The sequence below is a fragment of the Manacus candei genome, unplaced genomic scaffold (genome assembly GCF_025592945.1).
Source record: "Manacus candei isolate 608988 ecotype Guabito, Panama unplaced genomic scaffold, ASM2559294v1 h1tg000035l, whole genome shotgun sequence".
NCBI lineage: Eukaryota > Metazoa > Chordata > Aves > Passeriformes > Pipridae > Manacus > Manacus candei.
This window is the reverse complement of record NW_026138083.1, coordinates 9,774,892-9,795,184: the sequence shown is the minus strand read 5'-3', so window position 1 is coordinate 9,795,184 and position 20,293 is coordinate 9,774,892. Positions and strand designations below refer to the sequence as shown.

At 40.4% G+C, this 20,293-nt stretch overlaps 1 protein-coding gene across 2 annotated transcripts in view; it reads right to left on the bottom strand.

Moving 5' to 3' along the window:
* The window catches only part of ATL2 (atlastin GTPase 2), a 42,607-nt gene that overhangs the window by 5,122 nt on the left and 17,192 nt on the right, over positions 1-20,293 (bottom strand). For both annotated transcript variants that reach the window (XM_051793013.1, XM_051793014.1), the window contains exons 2-11: positions 16,927-17,204; positions 12,218-12,352; positions 10,415-10,519; positions 9,253-9,303; positions 7,134-7,190; positions 6,028-6,120; positions 5,644-5,782; positions 4,678-4,805; positions 2,473-2,529; positions 1,206-1,277 (exon numbers count right to left, since the gene is read on the bottom strand). In XM_051793013.1, coding sequence (XP_051648973.1) covers positions 1,206-1,277; positions 2,473-2,529; positions 4,678-4,805; positions 5,644-5,782; positions 6,028-6,120; positions 7,134-7,190; positions 9,253-9,303; positions 10,415-10,519; positions 12,218-12,352; positions 16,927-17,204 — 1,115 coding nt within the window. The remainder of the gene's footprint in view (positions 1-1,205; positions 1,278-2,472; positions 2,530-4,677; positions 4,806-5,643; positions 5,783-6,027; positions 6,121-7,133; positions 7,191-9,252; positions 9,304-10,414; positions 10,520-12,217; positions 12,353-16,926; positions 17,205-20,293) is intronic.

The following is a 20,293-nucleotide window of genomic DNA, read 5'->3' as shown; positions in this document are numbered from 1 at the left end:
CAGCAAAGGAGGGCTTTGGTTCATGAGGACAACTCAGAAGCTACAATAAGAACTATCTTTACATAATCAAGTCTTAAATCCAAAGAGTTCCCGCTTCTGTTCTTAAAAATAGAAGTTTCAGAGCTGTGTCACGTTAAGAACATCATATGAGACATCTGGATGAAAAATGATTCCAGACACTTGTACATATCTCTATGGTGGTATAAAAATATACAGTACTGGGGAACATTACTATGGAAACAAAGTCTGTTTAAAAGAACATCTGTTCCTGTTTGTTCCCTGCTCCAAGTAAGAAACCTTACAACTACAGTATCTCAACAACCATTGAGATTCAAGGCAGGAAGGGAGACTCGACATTTATTATAAAACAACACAAGTACTATATCAAGACACTTTCCAAAATGGAAACAAAGGAGTCTCTCTAAACCAGAAGAATGTTCTCAAAACTGCCTGCTAACAACTGGAATTGGCTTGTCTGCCAGTAGCATTAGGTCTTACTCTAATTTCAAAATGGAAACCTACTTGAGTAATTAAGGCCAGAATTAACCTAGTTAATGGGGAGCTATGTTTGTAGCACGTTATCACATATACTGTTTTTTTCTGGTTATAGTTTCACAATAAGCACAGTCCTGTTAACCTTCACGAGATATGTAATTGTTTTCAGAATTTCCTATGATAAAACCTTGCATAATGCTATACTGAAGAATGAAATCCATCCAGTCATTCAGCTTAGAATAGTACAGTCACCATCTTCAAGAGCAGAAACAAGTAGGAAATTACATTTACATGTTTTTCAAACTAATTCTTGTATTTCAAGGGTTTTTTTAAAACTTCAGAGTCATATTAATCCTTGCGTTTTACAGCTAACGAATGACCACAATTCAGAAGCGTGAGACTACAGAAGTACAATTCTACCATTGTGCAACTCTGGCCCAACAAATATCTCCTCACCTGCTTGCCCACTGCATGCCACAGGATTTTAAGATGCCTGTCAAGAGCTGTAGAGGCAACTAACAGGTGGTATTTAGGAAATACATCCATTCCCACACCTCCCCAGCCTGAGAGATCGCACTCAAGCAGAGTGCAGAAAACACACGAGCCCTGAGCTTCTCTCCTCAATTAACGTGCTCACAACCAGAGTGCAACAGGAAAACCCAAGGCCTGTATTTGCATGTAGGTGTTTAGAAAAGGTTGTGTCCCCATACCTGCTCCATGCCTTTACTGTACAAGTCTTTCGCTCCCGCCACAGCAGCAAGATTGTTCGCCTCAGCCGTTGCCTGGAAAACATCGAGCACTGTGTCATCACACCATGGCCAGGCAGTTACAATGTCAACATACCCCTGCCCAACTTCCAGAGCTTCTGAGGGCCAGGAAAAGGCCACACTAAAATAAGTGGCAATATACATCAAAACATATTACTGCCTAGGAGGATGTTTTCTTCAGCTTTCTAGTACACCTGCAAACCAACCCCAATTTGCTTGTACAGGTTTTTCATCATGAACAACCTCTTCTGAATGCTCTATTGTTAATAAGCACATAAGGGTCACATGTTAACCTGTGAGGAAAGAAGGAAGGTGGTATTATTTCTGCATTATATAGGTATGGTTCTGGTGTCAACTGTAAATGTCAATTTTGTTAGAATTTCAGGCTTATTTTCAACCTGTGTCACGTCAGGAACAATTACTGCAGTTAATGCTGTATGTCCCAGATACATTTATGGTATGATAAGTACAGAAAATAATAGTAGCCTTTGTTTCATTGTGATGAGTTTTCTGAACTCCCAAAAAAGTCTAAAGATTTTGTTCCTTGAAGGACAAGAAAACACCCAGAACAGTCAGGTCTTAGTGAAGTGACACAGGAAGCTTAAAAAAACCCCAACAACCCCAGTCTTACAAACACAAAATGGTTAAAACTGACCATAAAGCCCACTCTTCGCTGAAAGCTCTTCATCCCAAACAATTCAAGGGTTCAAAACAGAGCTTTATACAATCATTTTGTTTTCAGATTGCTTTAAAGATGATTACATCCTCTTTGGATCAACTCAGAAAAGGAGCCTCAATGCAGTCATCCAATCTAACAAACCCAACACAGAGTGGTCCAATGCTGTGAGACAGTAGCTACATTACTATAAAGCCTTCTCCACTTCATCTGCTGCATCTGACACTAAATGCCCTCTGAATACAGCATGAAAGATACCAACAAAACAGCAAGTTACAGGAAACTTGGGCTTAGAAACCAAAGCAGCTAAAAACCCCAGCCAACCAGACAGACCCCTGCTCCATTTGCCTAACAAAACAGAGGGAAGACACAAATGTGTACTCAAGCCTTACAGTTCAGATGGCTCTCAAAGAACTTCAACAACTACAGCTGTGTGTGGGAGCTTCGGACCTGCAGCAGTCACGAACTTCAGTTGCAAAGAACTTACAAAGTACACATCATCTAATCAGATTATTTGAAAGAAAAATAAAATACCTGTAGCATAGATTTCGGATGAGGTAGCTCCTCTCCTTGATAGATTTTAATGTAAGCCTGATAGGGACAAAAAAAAAAAAAAGAAAAGTTTCTTTTTCTAAACATTTATGGTTAAGGAGAAATGAGGGATGATACAGGGACAGAGCTCAGATTATTTCTTTGTAATAATGCTAAATATTAAATTATGTAAATTTCTTAGTAAATCTAGCATTTTTTCCCCCTTTACTTTCCTGCGCACGAGACTGGTTCCCAGCAGGGCACCAGAGAAACCTGAGGAGACACAGCCACTGTCTCAAGAAGTGACAGGCTTGACAGCAGGTTTCTGCTTCCTCAAATACATAAGAAGGTCTTTGCTAAGCAGGGAATCTTCATCCATAACAAAAGAGTGGAGATGACTATCTCACACAGCCTTTCTGGCAAGAGTTCTGCCCAGTCCTGGGAGAACCAATACTTATATTCCCCCATATGCCTCGCTCTGTTGAAGTGTGGGAGGCAAAAAAGCAGATCAAAGCACTTAATGCAGACAGAGCTGAGCTACCAAAATACTTCCGGAAGCTAAGCAGGCAGCCTACCCCTGTGCTGCACCCTGCCCATCCTCAGATGTCCTTTCTTTTCCCAGGGTTTCAGAGGGTTGGAATGTCTACTCCAGCCCACAAGGTGGCCCATGCCACAGCTTTTGGGGACAGGTAAGTGGGTCACAGCAGGCAGCAGTGGCCATTTCAGTGCTCTGGACAAGCTGTGCAAGTTACACCAACAAGGCCACTCAGCCCCTCAGAGGTTGGGCCATTACTCTTCCTCATGCTACTATTGTTTTACCCCCTGGCTTGTCTAACAGCCTCTGGGGTCTGAGGATCTTTTGCTATAAAGGAGGAGAGAACAAGGTTATCAGGGTCCCTATGTACTCAGTGCTCGAGGTTGTAGAACAACCTACAAAAACATATAGAGTTATACAGGACTCCGTTCCCTTGACACCCTCCTTGCTTCTGTAGCTATCTCCTCCAAGTAAAAGCCCTACAGTCTCCAACTCAGGCTTCACAACCTCAGCTTCAGATGCACAGTCCCAAGGGAGCAGCCCTCTTTAGTTACATAAGCATGGCATTTCTGCAGCACGCCCCAGGACTGCTCCCAGACTGGATACAGGATGTGAATCAGGTAGCTTTTCAATAGAGGTTTTACACTCAGTTTTTAGGATGCATCCTTTCTAAACTGCTGCTGAATGCACACTCCACTCCCTGCACCGTAATGATCAGGTCCTACTAGAGAAGAAATTGGAGCAAAAAGCAGCATGCAGCCACGTAAATAGAGAGACTGAAACTCTGAGCTCCAGTGTTGATTTTATGCTTGTCAGAACAGCCACCATTTCTACATCCCATATCATGCCTTTCCTTTAAAAAAGTTGCTTCATTTAACAAGTGAAGTTAAAAGAGCTCTGGCCTCAGATTTCTTCCTTGTATAGCTCATTTCTTAGCATCAGCTTAACTGTTTTACCTTGAACACACATGTTCAAAAGCAGCAATGCAAAATTCATGTCTTCAGGAGACAGCAGCACTCATTCTTACCAAGCCAACTGTCTAAGTTATTCCAATTCAAAAAAGGCCACACACCCCAGACTAATTCCTGGTGATGTACGGATTACGTTATCACATTTCTGCTGGTGTCACCATGATACAAAAAAAGCTCAAGACTAACAGCTGTAAGTATCACACACAAATATTTCAGAGCAGTGGTGCTGCACACGCAAGTGTCTATAAAGCACCTTCTTTGCACGTTAAAAATCCACAGAGGAGTATCTGAAATTATCACTGTGTACCCAGCAGTTTAGGAGCTGGTTTTCTATCTGTAAAGCTACATCAGATCTACTCTAATATATTAAAAAAAAGCAAGCAAGCAACATATCCAGACAAACTACGATTTCAAAGTAGCAAAAAATATCTAATAAAGCTTGAAGTACTTCAGCCTATTTACAAAGAGAGAAGAAAAAGAAACACCAACCCACAATTCTGCCAATAGTAGCTTCCTAAAAGCTATTCTGTTAAGAAGTAGTGTGCCAGTTCTGGAAATTCAGAATAATGAAATGAAAATAAAAGTGAGCTGATCAGCAAGTGTCAGCCTAGATATCATATCTTCTCTGGGAACAACATGGCCTAAAATTAGAATACTGTCTTTCAAGCTATTAACAGAAATAATTAGTATGAGTTTGCTTACCTTGAAGTATTCTACAAGATCTCTACAGGTGACCTTGGATCCACTAATCTCTTTTTCTACCAAGTTTTCAGGGGCAAGCAGTAATGGTACCAGATTCCGCAGTTCATTCTTAAATTCCTCATCTATATCTAGTAAAATTCAATCAATTTCAGGAAAAAAGTGGTTAGTTTTCAATCTTATATTTCCTAAAGGAACACAATAACCCGTGATCCTTCAAAATCCATAGCATCACAACCCTCAGTTGCATTTTTAAGGTATTTAAAGGCTTAAATACTTAAATACTATAGCTTTAGTAAGTTCACCTGCTCTTAATCTACCAATCTTAACTTCAGATAGAGAACAAGCTTCCATTGTCCTTGTAATATTTACAGTGCATTTCCCCAATTATGCCAACATCTTGTACAATAACCCCTCAGCACAGCAGTGGTTGGCACTCCACCATCACAACTCCTTTCACAGCCTTTACCGTTCTGATACATTCCCTCTGTTCTGATACATTCCCTCTGCATCAGCTGGAAGAATCCTGACTGCCTCTCCTGCTGCAGTTGCAGAATCCTACAGCTTTTATTTTAGTCATTCTAGAGCCCACCTGTGGTTTAGCAAGTTCTTAGAGAAAAGCCTTTCAGGAAAGTAAAATCTTTAATTTTGCAAATTCTCCCCCTGGAGCCCTTAGTTATCTTTGGAATCTTTATTTAATGACCTTGAAATATGTCTCAAATTATCAGATTACAATCAACAGCTAGACACAAAGATATCCATTCCCTCTGCCTGCTTAACTGCTTGATCTTTAAACCACTAAAAGGAACACACAGTGCATGTTTCTAGGTTCTGCAGTTTCACCTTTTAGCCTTATATTTTTCCAAGCAGGCATTTCAATAGCCAACCTTTGCAGTGTTTAACTTCCACCAGAAAAGAAAACAAACTCAGTGATCTGAATCAAGAAACACAAAATGAAAAGCTTCCTACCATTTAATCTCCCATCAAAATTTGGATTTGTTGCAACTTTAAGACCAGGGTGGGGCAACAGGAAACACCCAAGATTACTGAAACAGGAGTGAATATGCTTCCTTACATTCTGTAGCTCTTCGTGTTGGTTTTGCTTTACCTGAAGGGAAACAAAAAGGCTGTAAGAACTGCTAGCAGTTTTACAGTACTGCAATTAAGACTCAATATCATCTTAAAAGCAGTTAAGAGCATAAAAGTGTAAGTTTTTATCCCTGAATCTAATAACGTCAACTTTGCACACAAATGGAAACATCACAAATGCATTTTATGAGCACAATGAGCCAGCTCATCGTGCATCATTACCTTGACAGCAAGTTCAGACTAGGACTACTGGAGACAACTCACCTGCAATCTTTTCTCTAGGAATTTTTTTCCTCCTTCCAAGCCATATGCATGTTCATAAGGATAACTCCAATCTCTAATTAAGAACATTAATGTCTGTAACAGGAAGAACAACAGCAGTGAATGGCTTGCATCGTTTCTAAGGTCAAAAACTCTATCACACGTAATTATTTTGTGTACTTGGCTGCTCTAAACATATTGTACATTACATGTAAGTATATTATATAAATAAGGGATTTTGTGTAGTTGATTGCTCTAAATGAAGTAGCCTTGTAGTTCTGCGGTGCCAGCTTTTGCTTGTTAAAAAAAACACCAACCAAACAAGAAACCCACAAATTCAGTCCCAACTGTCTCAAAAAGATAGCTTCCCTGTTTCACAGGTTTGCCTTTTGCTATTCCACAAGGATTGCCCTGTACTCTCTCCCAGCAGCTGAAGACAGAAAACAAACCTTCACATCACTCTTGTATCCCACAAGAGGCTTTACAAAGAACGCACCTTGTCTGGGACAACCACAAGAACATCACACTTGGCAGACACAATAGTCCTAAAATTCACCACTAACAGTATTTAACTTGTACCCTTATAGATTAAGGAGGACACTTCAGGATGGAAGAGATCTCAGTCACTGGCTCCATGAAGCAGCCTCAAACCCGTCTCTGGCCTTGCAAACAATCATTTTTGAGACTTTTAATACTGAAGCCAATAATGCTTCAAGCAAATGACATGCAACACGGCTTTCCTCAATGCCATTTCCTAGAGGCCACCAGACCTTTTTTTCAGAGCCACGTGGCACCAGCAAAGACCAATCACACCTCAGAGTAATCAGTAAGAAAGTAGCACAAAATTTTTCTCCTTCACACCTGCACTTGACACTTTGATTCCTTGTACATCTTATAACTCAAGCACAAAGCTACGTTCACGCAAAATCTGATCCTCTTCAGCATTTTTCCATTGTGTTTTTGCCAAACAATGTGGCAATAGTGAAGGAAAATCAGTCTTGCAGAGAACAGGCTAGCTTCAGCCCAACTAATTTATCTCCATAAATTATCCTGAGCTCATTTTCCACACATCCAACTGCTTAAGATCCATTTAACATAGAGTTAGTTACCTGAAACGGCTTTTGGTAAATTTCTTCCATAGCTAGTCTTCCATATTCTGTAAACAACTGAAAGAAAGAAGAGTGTAAGGGTGTCACACATAAAACACATTTTCCTATCCTAAAATATTATGTCACTAGAAAATAAAGCATTCAGTCTAAAATCCTATTATGGACTGACGATGGCTAATAAACCTCAATAATGAGTATACCAATCCTCAGTAAAATTCAGGTAGGAGACATGATTTCCATTGGCTTCACTGCTATTCCATAACTGTCAACACACTGCAGCTCTAAGTGGGTGGCTTGTGGGCTATTTTCAGAGGAAAGCTGGTTGCATCTTTCAGCAAGCCAGCTTCCAACACTTGTTTCCTAGGCCAAGGAGGTAAGCCTGTCTAACATTTGCCCCTTACTTCCCACAAAACATTTATTCCTGGAAATCCCAAGGAACTTGGCTAGAGCCAATATATCAGACATTTAAATACAAGCCAAGTTCAGCAGCTTCTCAGATCTCTGCTTGAGCCCATGACCTTAACTGATAATTGTTCCTTCCCTCCAGTATAAAAGTAAGTGTCAGCTGTCTTCCTCTCATTGCTTTCACCATCTTTAATACCACCAGCAGCAGCATTCTTCACTGGACTGAGCAGGCCAAACAACCCACAAGAACATGAATTATGGACTGTGCTGGCTGTTTCAGCAGAGTTGATCCATGCCAGCCTCCTTGGAGGTCAAGATGAAGGAAGCATACCAGAATTCTCTAGTACCAGGCAGCTGTTGTTCTGCTTTAAAACTAACTCCTGGAACATCTCAGATAAGTTTCACAGCTGAAGGGATGGTTCCCTCTGTGTTGATCATAAAAGTATCTCAGAATTTAAAAGGCTGGTTTAACACAAATCAACTTCTAAGCCCTTGTCCACCCTGATCAAAAGCAGCTGTAAAGTGGTCAAGTGCCCATATGAGACTGGCTTCTTTGACCCCAACTCCTTACCTCATTCACTTCCCTGCTACATGAAAAAGGCAGTCGGAGCCTAACAGTAATTCAGAATTATATAAATTGCTGTTACAACAGAAACTCAGAATTTCCTTCCCTCAGACCATGATTCCTAGCACAACTTTAAATGCATGGGTGTCCCCTACCCACTGCTTATATTTATCATCCTTTTTTTCTCTTCCTTCCCTCACATCTCACCCTCCAGTAAAGGAATCTATTCAGATTCCACTGAGGCTGTTAAAGGACCAAAGTCACAAGGAAAGCCTGGCTTTCAAATAATTATCTACGGATTTTTTTGTTTGCAGTGCTTGGTTGGGCTTTTTAGGGCTGTAAGGGGTGTTGGCCCAGTGATACAACCGCGTTAACTGAGAACAGCACCACAAGATTATGTTTAGTTAGTGCTCTTCCACTTCCAGCATTGGCAGCCAGTCTTTTGTAGCACTGAAGACACATAGAAGAGTTTTAAGCTGTGACAAGGTCACGGTCTTGGCATTTGTTAACACACAAGCTAGTCTTTAAAGCTACAGGTTTTAAGTTAAGAAGATAAGATTCTTGCACCACTCACATGAAGCCAGACCTTTGACCACAATGTCCCACTAGAGGATAAGAAGCACATGTAAAGTGAACAGCTCTTTCCTGCTTTTATTTCTTAGAGGAAATAAAACTCTGCAGAAATTTCTCAGCTGAAAAACTAGAGATGGTTTCTGGGTAGAAGACACTCTTTCTGCCCTGACCCAAGCTTCCACATTTCTTTAGAAACTGGTTACAAAATACCATCAGTTTTCCTATTTTAGGGAAAAGGGGGAAACACTGGAATTTTGTCATTAAGCACTTCCATAAATCATTTTCCTTTCTCATTCCTTCAGGAATTTCAGAACTTGCAATACAGGGAACAAACTTTAAAAGAATTAGCCAGATTAGAAGCCTGTACTATTTTACCTCTGTGTTGGCCCCACAGAAGCATCAAAGCTTCACAAAGTTGATGCAAACACTGTTTTTACAGACAGTACTACTTTTGGCTTCAGTGTTTTATATGAAGCAGCAAGAGCTCCCAAGTCAGTTACATGAGAAGTAACTCCTAGAACAAGGCCAAGATTCTCAGTTCAGGAGCAGCTTATTGTAAGTTCAGCATATTCTTACCTGCAAATGTTGAAGGTCATCTTCCTGAATATTCTGAGACAAGTTATAAACCTGAAAGAGACAGTCAGAGAATTACAGTTTAACATGAAACCATTATTTTACATTCATATAGTTTCTTTTGCATGTCTTGAGTATTTTTGACCCCCAGGTACACAGAAAAGTCTAACTAGCCAAAGGTCAGCAACTAGAAAGGTGTCATAGAACATATCTCAAACAAAAGTCACCTCCTTATTCAAAGCACTAGCAACAAAACCACTGATGACCACCCTAATCCTTCTAGAACCATTTCTTTCCAAGGAAGCAAACCATAAAGGAATCAAGGAAGAATGCTTCAGTCAATCACCACACAGGTGAGACAAGAGAATTAAGAAGGCCTGTTAGCCATCCTCAAGTCTAAATGCTCTAGGATTCAGTGATCCAGCAGCTGTATCTCTGACACAGAAATAACTAGGTAGTCAATTCACCAGGCTTTTTTGCTTTCAAATCTTCCCAGAGAAATCTGGTTTCATCCAGGGAGATTCATAACTGTTTCAGTAGCACAAATAACGACCAGCAGTAAACAAAAAGATGCATTAAGAACCCAAAACTTGTCCTAACCACAGGAACAAACCAACCAACCAAACAATCCACAGGACAGAAGTAGTGTTCTACATACTCCTGTTCGGTTTATGTTGTAGCATGTCTGAAGAAGGTCACCCCTCAAAAATCTGTTCGCTTTTGGCACATTTAAGGCACAAGCTTAAAAGTAGCTTTGAGCATAACACAAGAGAATTGTCAGATTTTTAATTGATGCTTTAACAGCAGAAGCAATTGTAAGTTTAGCTGATCACAGTATAACGTCCCCCCAAACTGTATCTAAAGTCTTAAAAAAGATTCTGTAACACATCTGTACACAAGCAGTTGCTACTTTGACATCTTTTGAGGGGGAAGGGATTTCCCAGTTCTGTCAGCAATCTAACTCAGCTTGGCCTTGGATAACCTTGATTCCACTGAGAAACTTATGTAGTTTATGTACTACACTGAAAATAAGACAAAGAATGAAATTTTAAATCACAGTTGGAGGAAGGTGAACTTCCTAGGTGTGGCTTGAGAGATATTCGTTGCCTGTTCAGGACAGAAGATTCCTGTCACTGCCATTATTTTCCAGCACAGATATTCTCACCTGGACAGAACTTGTCATGGTGCTCAGAGCAAAAACCGTTGCACAGTCTTTGATAGTGGATTGGCTATCAAAGGCACCTTGGGTATCCATGAGTAGTACAGCAACCTAGAGAGTTTTAAAGAACAGCAATAGTTAACCAAACCATTAACATTTTCATACTCCAGGCAACTGTAATAAATTATGTTTCAAGTAGAGCAAGTCTCTGCCCCTGCACCTACTTACTAAACCTCAGTCAGCTCCCTGCACACATGACACACATGCCTACAGCTGAGTAAGCAGCAGCCAGAGGGCCATGTCCTCAGCCTTAAGCCCCTGGCCTTGCCTAGTTACCTTCTCCTACAGAAATAGCCTCCCTTGGCCCAGTGGGGCACAGTGCAGTGGAACTGACAGCTCTTATTCACTGGAAGAACTTCAGTCTCAGCTGCAAATCTATTATAGTTCATCAGAGCTAAGAGTGAGACATTTACTTTAAAAAAAAAAAACATTCTTAAAATAATTATTTTCAGAAGAAAATAAGACGATGTTGACTGTCTGCTGGAATGACAAAGAATGAAGTGAGTGAAAAAAAAGTAACCAGTCCAACTCCCATCTTTGGGATCTATTACAATTCCCTTCTTTCAGTTAGAGATGACTGATAAGCAAGAACAAGCGAGTGATTTGTTCCTGGAGCACAAGGAGGTCCTCACAACACAACTGGTTTTTAGCCAGAGAAATGTTTGGTTAGCTGTGAAATTTGTTAAAACTTCCTGCACACCACTAAGCCACTATTTTTAAGATCCATGTCCCATATTAATTGGGCATCAGATGTTTCCTTTGCAAATGCAAAGGGTATGAAATTTAAATAACCTAGAACTGACAGCTAAGAACATGAACAGCTCCAAATCACCACCAGTACTATGAAGTATATATTAACATTTACACTTTGTTTCTGCATTAACACCTCCGATCAAACTTTGTAGTTAAACTGACTTAAGAGTTAAAAAAGACACACCAGCTTTGACTAGAATTGGGTTAGTGCCTTTTTTCCCCACTGTTAGACTTAGTCCTTTTTTACAGACTGCTTGTTAAAACTATATAGAAGGACCAGCCTCCAGACACTGAGGTTGTTTCCAGTGCTTACAGCCATGCATTACATTTCACTAGAACACAACTACAAGATAGAACATATTTTCACCCCTCAAAAACCAGTGTTTGTTACAGACCTGTTTTCACCACAGCATTTGTCTGTATATGATATTTATAACCATTAAAGTTTTACAACACTCATGGGATAACCCACCCATCAGCCTGGACGGAGTAGACTTTGCCAAAACAAAGTACACTCAGAATGAGACTATTGTTGAATTTTTCTGCTGGGTTGTAATAATCAGTCTCCATCCTTTCACTGATCCTTACATTGATTCCAAATATGTTATGCAGCTTCTCAATGCAAAGGAAAGCAACCATGAAACCTATTACATACACCTACTTAAGTCACAGAATCATAAAAACGGTTTAGGTTGGAAGGGATCTTTAAGATCATCTAGTTCCAACACCCCTGCCATGGTCAGGGACACCTTCTACTAGACCAGGTTGCTCAGAGCCCTGCTGAACCTGGCCAGAGACACTTCCCAGGATGGGCCATCCACAGCCTCTGTTTTGTTTAAAAAAAAAAACAAAACAACAAAAAAAACCCAAAACAACAAAAAAAACCAACCAAACAAAAAAACCCAAACATAACAAAACCACAACTAAATGAAAACAAAAACCCCACACCACCTCCAAAGAAGACCATGAGTAAATCAAGGTAAGTCAAGCACCTACCTTTGTTCCATTAGGTTTATCAATTACAAACACTTCACTCCAAATCTGAATGCCAGTGGTTTCCCGTTCACATCCACCTCTCCATGTAAACCCAGTCAATGGCTCATTGTTTCCACCTATCCAGCAAGGAGAATTCTACAAAACAAAAGGAAAAGCTTATGTAAAACCAAGGAGATTTTTATTTTTTTTAACATGCTATGTTTTAGCAGACTCCCACATTGTTCTTATATTTTCCTCAGAGCCATTGCAGTTGACAACACTACACAAATATTAAAACACAAAGATACTCTGCTGTGTTTCAAGGATCATCCACAAAGTGAGACTATTGCATTTCAGTGGCTGCACAACTTCTCAGTCACTGAAGAGCATATGAGCACAGTTTGAGTCTCAGACACTCAGAGCTATGAAGAACAGCTCAGTTTTGTCCATCAATTCCACTCATGCTCTTCTTTTACAGTTGAGAAGACTCAAACACAGTAGCATGTATTTTAACTAGAGGAACAGCTAAACCTCTACAAGGGACAGAACCCCTGATCTTGACTTAATCCTCTCCCTTCCCCCTCACAAACAGCTTGGCTTAACATTTGAGTCCCTGAACTAACAAAAGCCAGTACAAGACTCCCAATGCCATCCTACAGAAGATACAGAGAACAGGCAAGGATCAGAAGATCTACAATCTAGACTTATCACAGTTACAAAATAGTTTCCCTTAAGTGATTAGGATTCAAGAGAAAAGGTCAGATTAAGAGTTGGATACACGTCAATCAACCCGTCCATATTAAAATTTTATTGGGACGTTGCCCAGTTTGTGAAATAGTCGAGTACAGTTGGCAGCTAACATTCCTGGCTGAGGGAATTGTAATGAGGTCTTCAAGGACAGGCACCACAGAGCAGTGGCTCACACAGAAGAATCCAGCCATTATATGAGCGCATTTAACTCAAAAATGTAGTTAATGTACTGGGCAAGAAAGGAGCACGAGCAGCACCCTGAGGAAGTTCACTGTGATAGGTTTATATACACTGAAATCCCACACAAAAGAAGTGGCAGGCACACAACAGTTTAACTGATGAGGGAAGTTACAGAAAAACCTTTCTTTCACAGGCTGGAACACAGCACAGAAAGAGACATTTAATGAATTTGCCTCAAACTGTCCAGAGTAGATTACTAGCCAGGAAAGTGTCCACTGAGAAGGTCAAGGTGGAAACTTCTCAATTCACTAGGCTATGGGTTCTACATAGCTGACTCTGCACTGGCAGTTTTCAGAAAACAGTTCAAGATATTTCTTCACATTTCAGAAAACAGCGTGAGTACCCAGGGTGTGTAAGGAATAAAAATACTTTAAACATCCAAGTGAAAGTGCTTATTTCTAAAAGGGGATGGAAAAAACACCTGCACACTTTCCTTATGTCTAACAGCACGCAGGCAATCAAACAATTCTGCAGCAGCACTCTCCCAAGTGCTAACAGTGCCCCACTCAACTCTGCTATTTGGATCAAATGTGAGACAAGCAGATAAAAATTCAGAAAATGAACACAGATATCCAAGTAAAGAGATCTACAGGTCTTTACAGGTAGGTTGTTTGGATTTAGGGTTGGTTGGTTATGCATTTTTTTCCTTTTGTTTATTTTGACAGGACACTTCTACCAGAAAGACTTTAGCAAAACCTGAAAAGCTTTCCCCTGGAGTTTTTATCCCAGAAGATGCTTATGCTTCCATAGACCATTCTAGAAATCAAAGCTCCAGGCCTGTTTGTGCTTCAGGACACTCCAGGGTACAGTTCTGCGATGCTGAATCATATTTCACATGTACATGTCAACAGACTGTGGCTTTTTACTTTTTCAAAAGAATCTGTTACGTTATTCAACAATACGTTCCATTTTTCTTTTATACAAGAATACTTCATCCCATTTTGGTCCAGACATTATCCCTGTTTGTGACAATTCAGACCAAAACTACACATATGGTTTGAAAAGTCCCTCAATGAGCACTAAATACGATCCCATTTGATTTCATATGTGATCTGGACCAAAGGAGACTTTGGTGTTTTAACTGGCACAACTTCACCTGAAGTTGCTTCACCTTATGGACAGTGCTTTTAAGCCTGCCTCTAACTGACCTTTGCATCAGTTTGAAGCACTCCTAGCTTGTTACCCCCATCTTTCTTTAGTAGAAACTCAGTCTCCATCCATCAAGTTGGCTTGAAAGATATTCAAGACATGGGGAGAGGAAAAAAAGGCCCCTAAAAGATAATTTCTCTAAATTTATTCTACACTAAGGAAAGACCCAATGCAGCTTTATTTGCACAGTGCATTAGTACACAGTGTGCCTTGAAGATTAATTCAAGACAAGGTGACACCCCTGTAAAAAAAAAAAAAAAAAAGCTTTTAAAACTAACCTTACAAGTGTTACTGCACCCAACTCTTAATGAGGCTTAAGATCACAGGATGCTTGCAGCAGCTTGCTGAGCACACAACTGCTGCTGCTCCATTTCAAATGAGCAATCACTACACTAAGTATCAGTGCTTGAAATGACATGTCCACCTCCCTGAAGTTAGTGAGCAACCTCAGCCATGCCGAGATCCTACCTGTGACTTCAGCTGGCACTAGTGAGATTTTCAGAATGGCAACTTTTCACATGACCTCCTGCCCTTGGCTTAAGATAAGAAAACAAGATTCTGAAGTTTCTTGGCAAGTTTTTCATCATGCATGTTAATATCCACAGGGCAGGACACCCCAAAATTGCTTGATTAGCCTACGAACTGAATGCAGAGTAGCTTTAGTATTCTGTGCAGGATCCAATATTTAGCTCACAGAAAATACAGACTTGTAATTGAGCCTAACTGAAGATGGAGGGATCAGACTAAGTAATATAAAACTATACACCTCTCCTCCTGTGCTAAATTTGCATAAGCAGAGGATATCATTTGACTTCACACAACTCAAAAGTGCTCAAAAGAGGAGGTGTTGCACTTATCCTCTCTCATCCCCAACTTCCATCAATCAGTTTGCAGTTCTGATGCTTGTCAAACTCTTTCCCTAGCCCAGTTTACATCACTGAGCTGGCAGGAAAACAGTTTGTCAAAGTGCAGTGTCTTCTAATGCATCACTGAGTTGGATCAGCTCTGCTAAGGGCCTGCAAGCATTACAGCTTCAGAATTTAAGTGCCTGGCCAGAAGCAGCACATGGAGAGCAAGACCTCTCTGCTTTTGTAAGAGATAGTTGTTACAGTAGATGGCCAAGCTTGCCTTCAGTTTAAGAGAAACAAGCGGTATTTTGAAGGACACCTACAGAAAACTGAGAAAAGTGACTGCACAATAAAGGAAACCAAAGCACAATACACAAGGCTGAAGCAGCATTTCAATCTGCTTTGCTTTATCAACTTTTGTTTTATTTCACAATCTGAAAGTTAAGAGTATTTGCTTAAAGCCCAGCTCTCCTGTTTTTGAAAGGAATTAGCACTACCTCTACCCAGCCCAACATCTTGCTCAGACTGCTGTACTTGGGATTTTGGATTTTTCTTTTTTTTTGCAGGGGTTATTGGTTTTTTGGTTTTTTTTTTTGTTTGTTCAGTTGGTTTTGTTTGGAACACAGACAGGACACAAGGTGGCTTATACACACACACACAAAAGGCCACCCACTGAACAGCTGTATCAAATGAAACATTTCTCCTCCCTAGGTTAAAAGAGTACTAAGAAGTTGGAAGCACCAGCTTGCTACTCTGTATTCCTCCTACCATATCCTCAGGGTCTTTCTTACAGAGCTCTTGCTAAATCAGTGAGAGGAATTCAATAGCAGGCACTACTGGCATTGAGGGAAGGAAGGGAACTGCCAACTATCAGCAGTTTCTTTGCAGTACTCCCATGTTTCCTGTAACTGTAGGGTTCATCTTGTTTTCTACTCAAGCCAGCTAGCACAAACTCCAAAGAACAGTGACCAAAAAAGGAATCAGTTCTGGATTTGTTTAAGAGGTTCAAAGAGCAACAAAACACTGACTTGTCAATATTCACTCTGCAGACTAAAAGGAACAGCACAACCTGTGACAGGCAAAAGTGTATGTTCACAGAAGACCCCACCCCACCTTCTCCATATAAGCCAGGGGTTCAAAGTATAGGAGTCAAAACACCACTCAAAAGCTACAAACTAAAAGAAGAAATTAAATTTTGCATCAGGTATTCATTGATCAATAACTTCAAAGGATTTTAAAGGTTACTGGATTGTGTTCAGAGACACGTTCCAAGTAGCAAACAGGAAACTTCCTCCTTTTTGCCATACATCAGAATTAAGCAGATTTAGTCCTCCAATAGCTCTCTGGTAAGACTTTTATTTTTGCAATAATGGGTAAAGTGAGTGATACAATATGATTTCAGGAGATCAAGTCAAAGCAAGTCTTCTCCAAGCCACCACATGGACGAGCCCTTCCCCAAAGCTCAGCTAGAAGGCCTCACATTCCCTCATTCAAGTTCTTCTCATGTCCACTTAAACCAGGACACCCATAAGTTCCCCTGACAACCACAAGAAAATGTATATTGAAAAACTGTCACTTAAATACATTTCTTGACAGTGCAGAAGAGTAACTGGCTTCCCCACCCGCCCAAATGAGTAAGAAAAATTTGACCTGCTATATTTGTGCCCAAGTTAACAAATACAAAGGTGAATGACTAAAATACCCAACTGCTTTTCTCCTGCAGGAAAACTCCAAATTACTCACCCTGTTATACATGTATCTAAGCATGAAGTCCAGCAGAAAAGATTTTCCTTTGCGGAAAGCTCCTGCTACAGACACAACTACTATGTTAAGATCTTTAATGTGTTCCTGAAGCAAGATCTTTTCCAATGCTGCTTCATCTAATTCAAAGTTATGGTCATCTTCGTGAGCAAGGACAATCTGTATGGGGCGCGGCTTATCCAATTCCACCTCGTCATCTGAGTCTGGCAGGGCATCTGAGTCAGGCAGGGCATCCTCCTCTTCTTCCTCATAATGCTTACCTGCAAATTGACAGGTGAGAACACATTAGAAAGTCAGAGCTTAGGGTGCTAAACATGGTTTTTTTGTGGTTTGTGGGGTTTTTTTGTTTGTTTTTTTGGTTTTTTAAGTGAAGCCTTAAGCTGGGCTTTCATTTCCAGCAGTTGAAGTGATGTTCATGGGAATGCATGTGCACAGCAAAGAGATCCACAGAGTTCCCTGTTCATTTTCATCACCTCTGTGTATAGTCTACATTTCAGACTTCAGCATTCTCTATGTTTTAAAAAAAATCACAAAAAAACCTTGATTTTCAGCTTCAAAACCCCTTTTAAAAGCTTCTTAAGTATAATGTCTATTAAAAGTCAATGGTTTTCTTATGTGGGAAAAAAGGAATAGTTTAAAATAAGCTCCAAAGAGGACCAAAAAAGGCCATTTTGTTATCATCACCTTCTTATACTATTGTAAGGGAGTGGAGGGTGGGGAGAAATGAATGTTTTCTGTCAGTTTTGCTTGCCAACATGTACAAGCAAGACCACTGATCTAGTATGGAACTCCAGGATAACACACACCAGATGCCTACTCTCCTCTCTAATTCCAACACATGATACCTGTTTCAAGTCTCAATACAGGACAGACTTCAGAGCACCTATTCACTGTTTGCAAGAAGAAGATAAACTCTTGAGCATGTTCAAGGCCTAACACTCCTGGGATAAGAAAACCCAAAAACACTGGAAGTAGTGTCTGGCTTCATACTCTTCCTGTGACGCACTGTTAAGCAAGACTGAGTAAACTCTTTCAAAAATAGCTGAGACTATTTTATACACAATTTCATAATAAATACCCTTTCAGGATCAACCCATAGCTGAAAGAACTGTAACTCAGATTAGATTTAAGTTACTAATGAATTCCAAGGTAACACAGCCCTTCAGAGATACACTATAATAGTACCAATATCCTATTTTCCCAACCTCTACAATTCAGAAGTTATTGGGTTAGAGGCTTAAAAGAAAACCAAACTGACCTATCCAAGATGAAACCTCCTCTCTTGCTCAAGCACCACAACATCAAAGTTTGCCCCACAGCAGAAACGAACTCTACCATTCCTGATTCCACTTTTCCTAGGAAGCATCTGAAAGTGTTTTTGTGCTTACAGAACTGCCTCCCACTCCAGACTTACATTTTGCCACATTCTCTTGGAACCCCATGTGCACAAACCTGATCAAGGCAGTTACTTATGTGGAGTTATCACACAGGAATTTAAGTACCCTGTCCCAGCCATGCTTGCAATTTCCAAGCACTGCTCTAACAAAGACAAAGCAGCTGCCACCTCCACTTACTTGCTGCACTGAGCACAGGTATGGCACATGGCCCCCAAGCTTCCTGAGGAAGAGCAGCCCACAAGAAGTGTTCTCTTGCAGGATGTGTCCATGAGGCACCATGGAACACACCAGTTTCATTCACTTATGGCAGAGAATCTGCCAGTACTCGGAGGATCTGCCAAGTCATCCTTGCCAGACTTTGCATCCCAGATACCATCCTCAGCAAGACTTATGAGTTAGAACAGTGCTCCAACACACTCTCTTTAGTGGGTGTAATGAGACATTTGAGTTGTGACTATGAACGTGAAAAACTGGTAACATGGTGACCTCGAGTTTTTCCAGCAACCGCCTCTTTATCCAGTTCTGACAACATTTCATTTAATTGCAAATGACAGAAGATGTTTCCATTTCCAAGCATCAAATCTTGTGCTGCCTCAAAGGCCAATGGCACTAAATCTTAAAAAAATTTGGTTTGAATATATTAAGCTAGTGTGGTACTTGGTTTGAACAGGAAGTAAACTTGAATGCTTAAATCCTAAGCAAGTAGAACTAAACTCCAACATTATCCAAGTGGGTGTGCAGAGCAGCCCCCAGCATCACCCTAACTCAAACTGATTGATGAAGCAGGGGAACAAATTGATTATACTAGCAGGCCTGACAACTAGAAGCAGTAACTTTTAAAAGAGAAGTTGTCAGCAGGATATCAAACTATGCAAACTACATTGACACAATATTGGTCACCACTTCAGAGGAAAATCTCTCACCTTTGGCCTAAAGCTTTTGTATTCCCAGATATTAAACAAGCACTCTTTTTTGAAAGAGTTTAGAAAACAGGCTTTGCCCCATATAGGCAGGATCCTTTGTAGGCCAGAAAACTTGGGAGGATAGCCCAGGTACGAAGGTATGAAGATTTTGACAGTCAGAAAGAATGCCTTCAGTGTCACAGCCTAGAAACATAAAGGGAATAATTCTATTGATAAAAGCATTAAAGTCAGATAGTTCCAAGAAGAGATGCCTGTGTTTTAGCAAACATATTCACACAACGTTTTGAAGACTCTGCTTCTAACACACGTCCCTGGCAACAAGTTTAACTTGTTGACTTAAAACAGTCTTATATTCTTTTATTTAAATGCAGTGAGGTATTGGTTTTGTAAACTACGGCAGACTGCAAAATAGTTTGAAGCTACATCTGTAGCTTTTCTTCATTCACTTGGAGCCTGACATTAACCATCTCGTCCTACCTGGAAGTCATCAAAACCCTGGCAAACCTCAAAAACTTCAGAGCTGCAACAGCATCCTTCTGCCACTGCAGAGCACAGCCACCCAATGCCCCTCCAGGCCAAGCAGCTTTCTGAACATCAGCTAGAATGGCCCTTTATCATTAGTTATTTATAAACAAGCAGATCCTCCCTATCACAAGTAGGCAGCACTATCAAGAGCTTACACACAATATGCCCATTAAAAGCTCACAACATCTTGTTAACAGCATTCTGCACCACTGAAGCTCATTAGCTCAGAGGGGACAGGAGACAGGATTCATCTTAGACCCTATTCAACTCCTATTAGATTTCACTTACCAGCAGAAATTGGAAAGTCAAGTCCAGACCATCAAGTTTGTTTGGGGTCAGGTTAGTTTGCTGGCCTTTTTTTTTTTTTTACTAGCCAGCCTAATATATTTGAAAGTTCCCAACCTACCTAGAAAAAAGACCATCATTGCCATCAATCAAGCACTTCAAAGGGTGGAGAACTACAGTGCTGACAGCTGTGAAGGAAACTTGATCCATCCAGAAGAG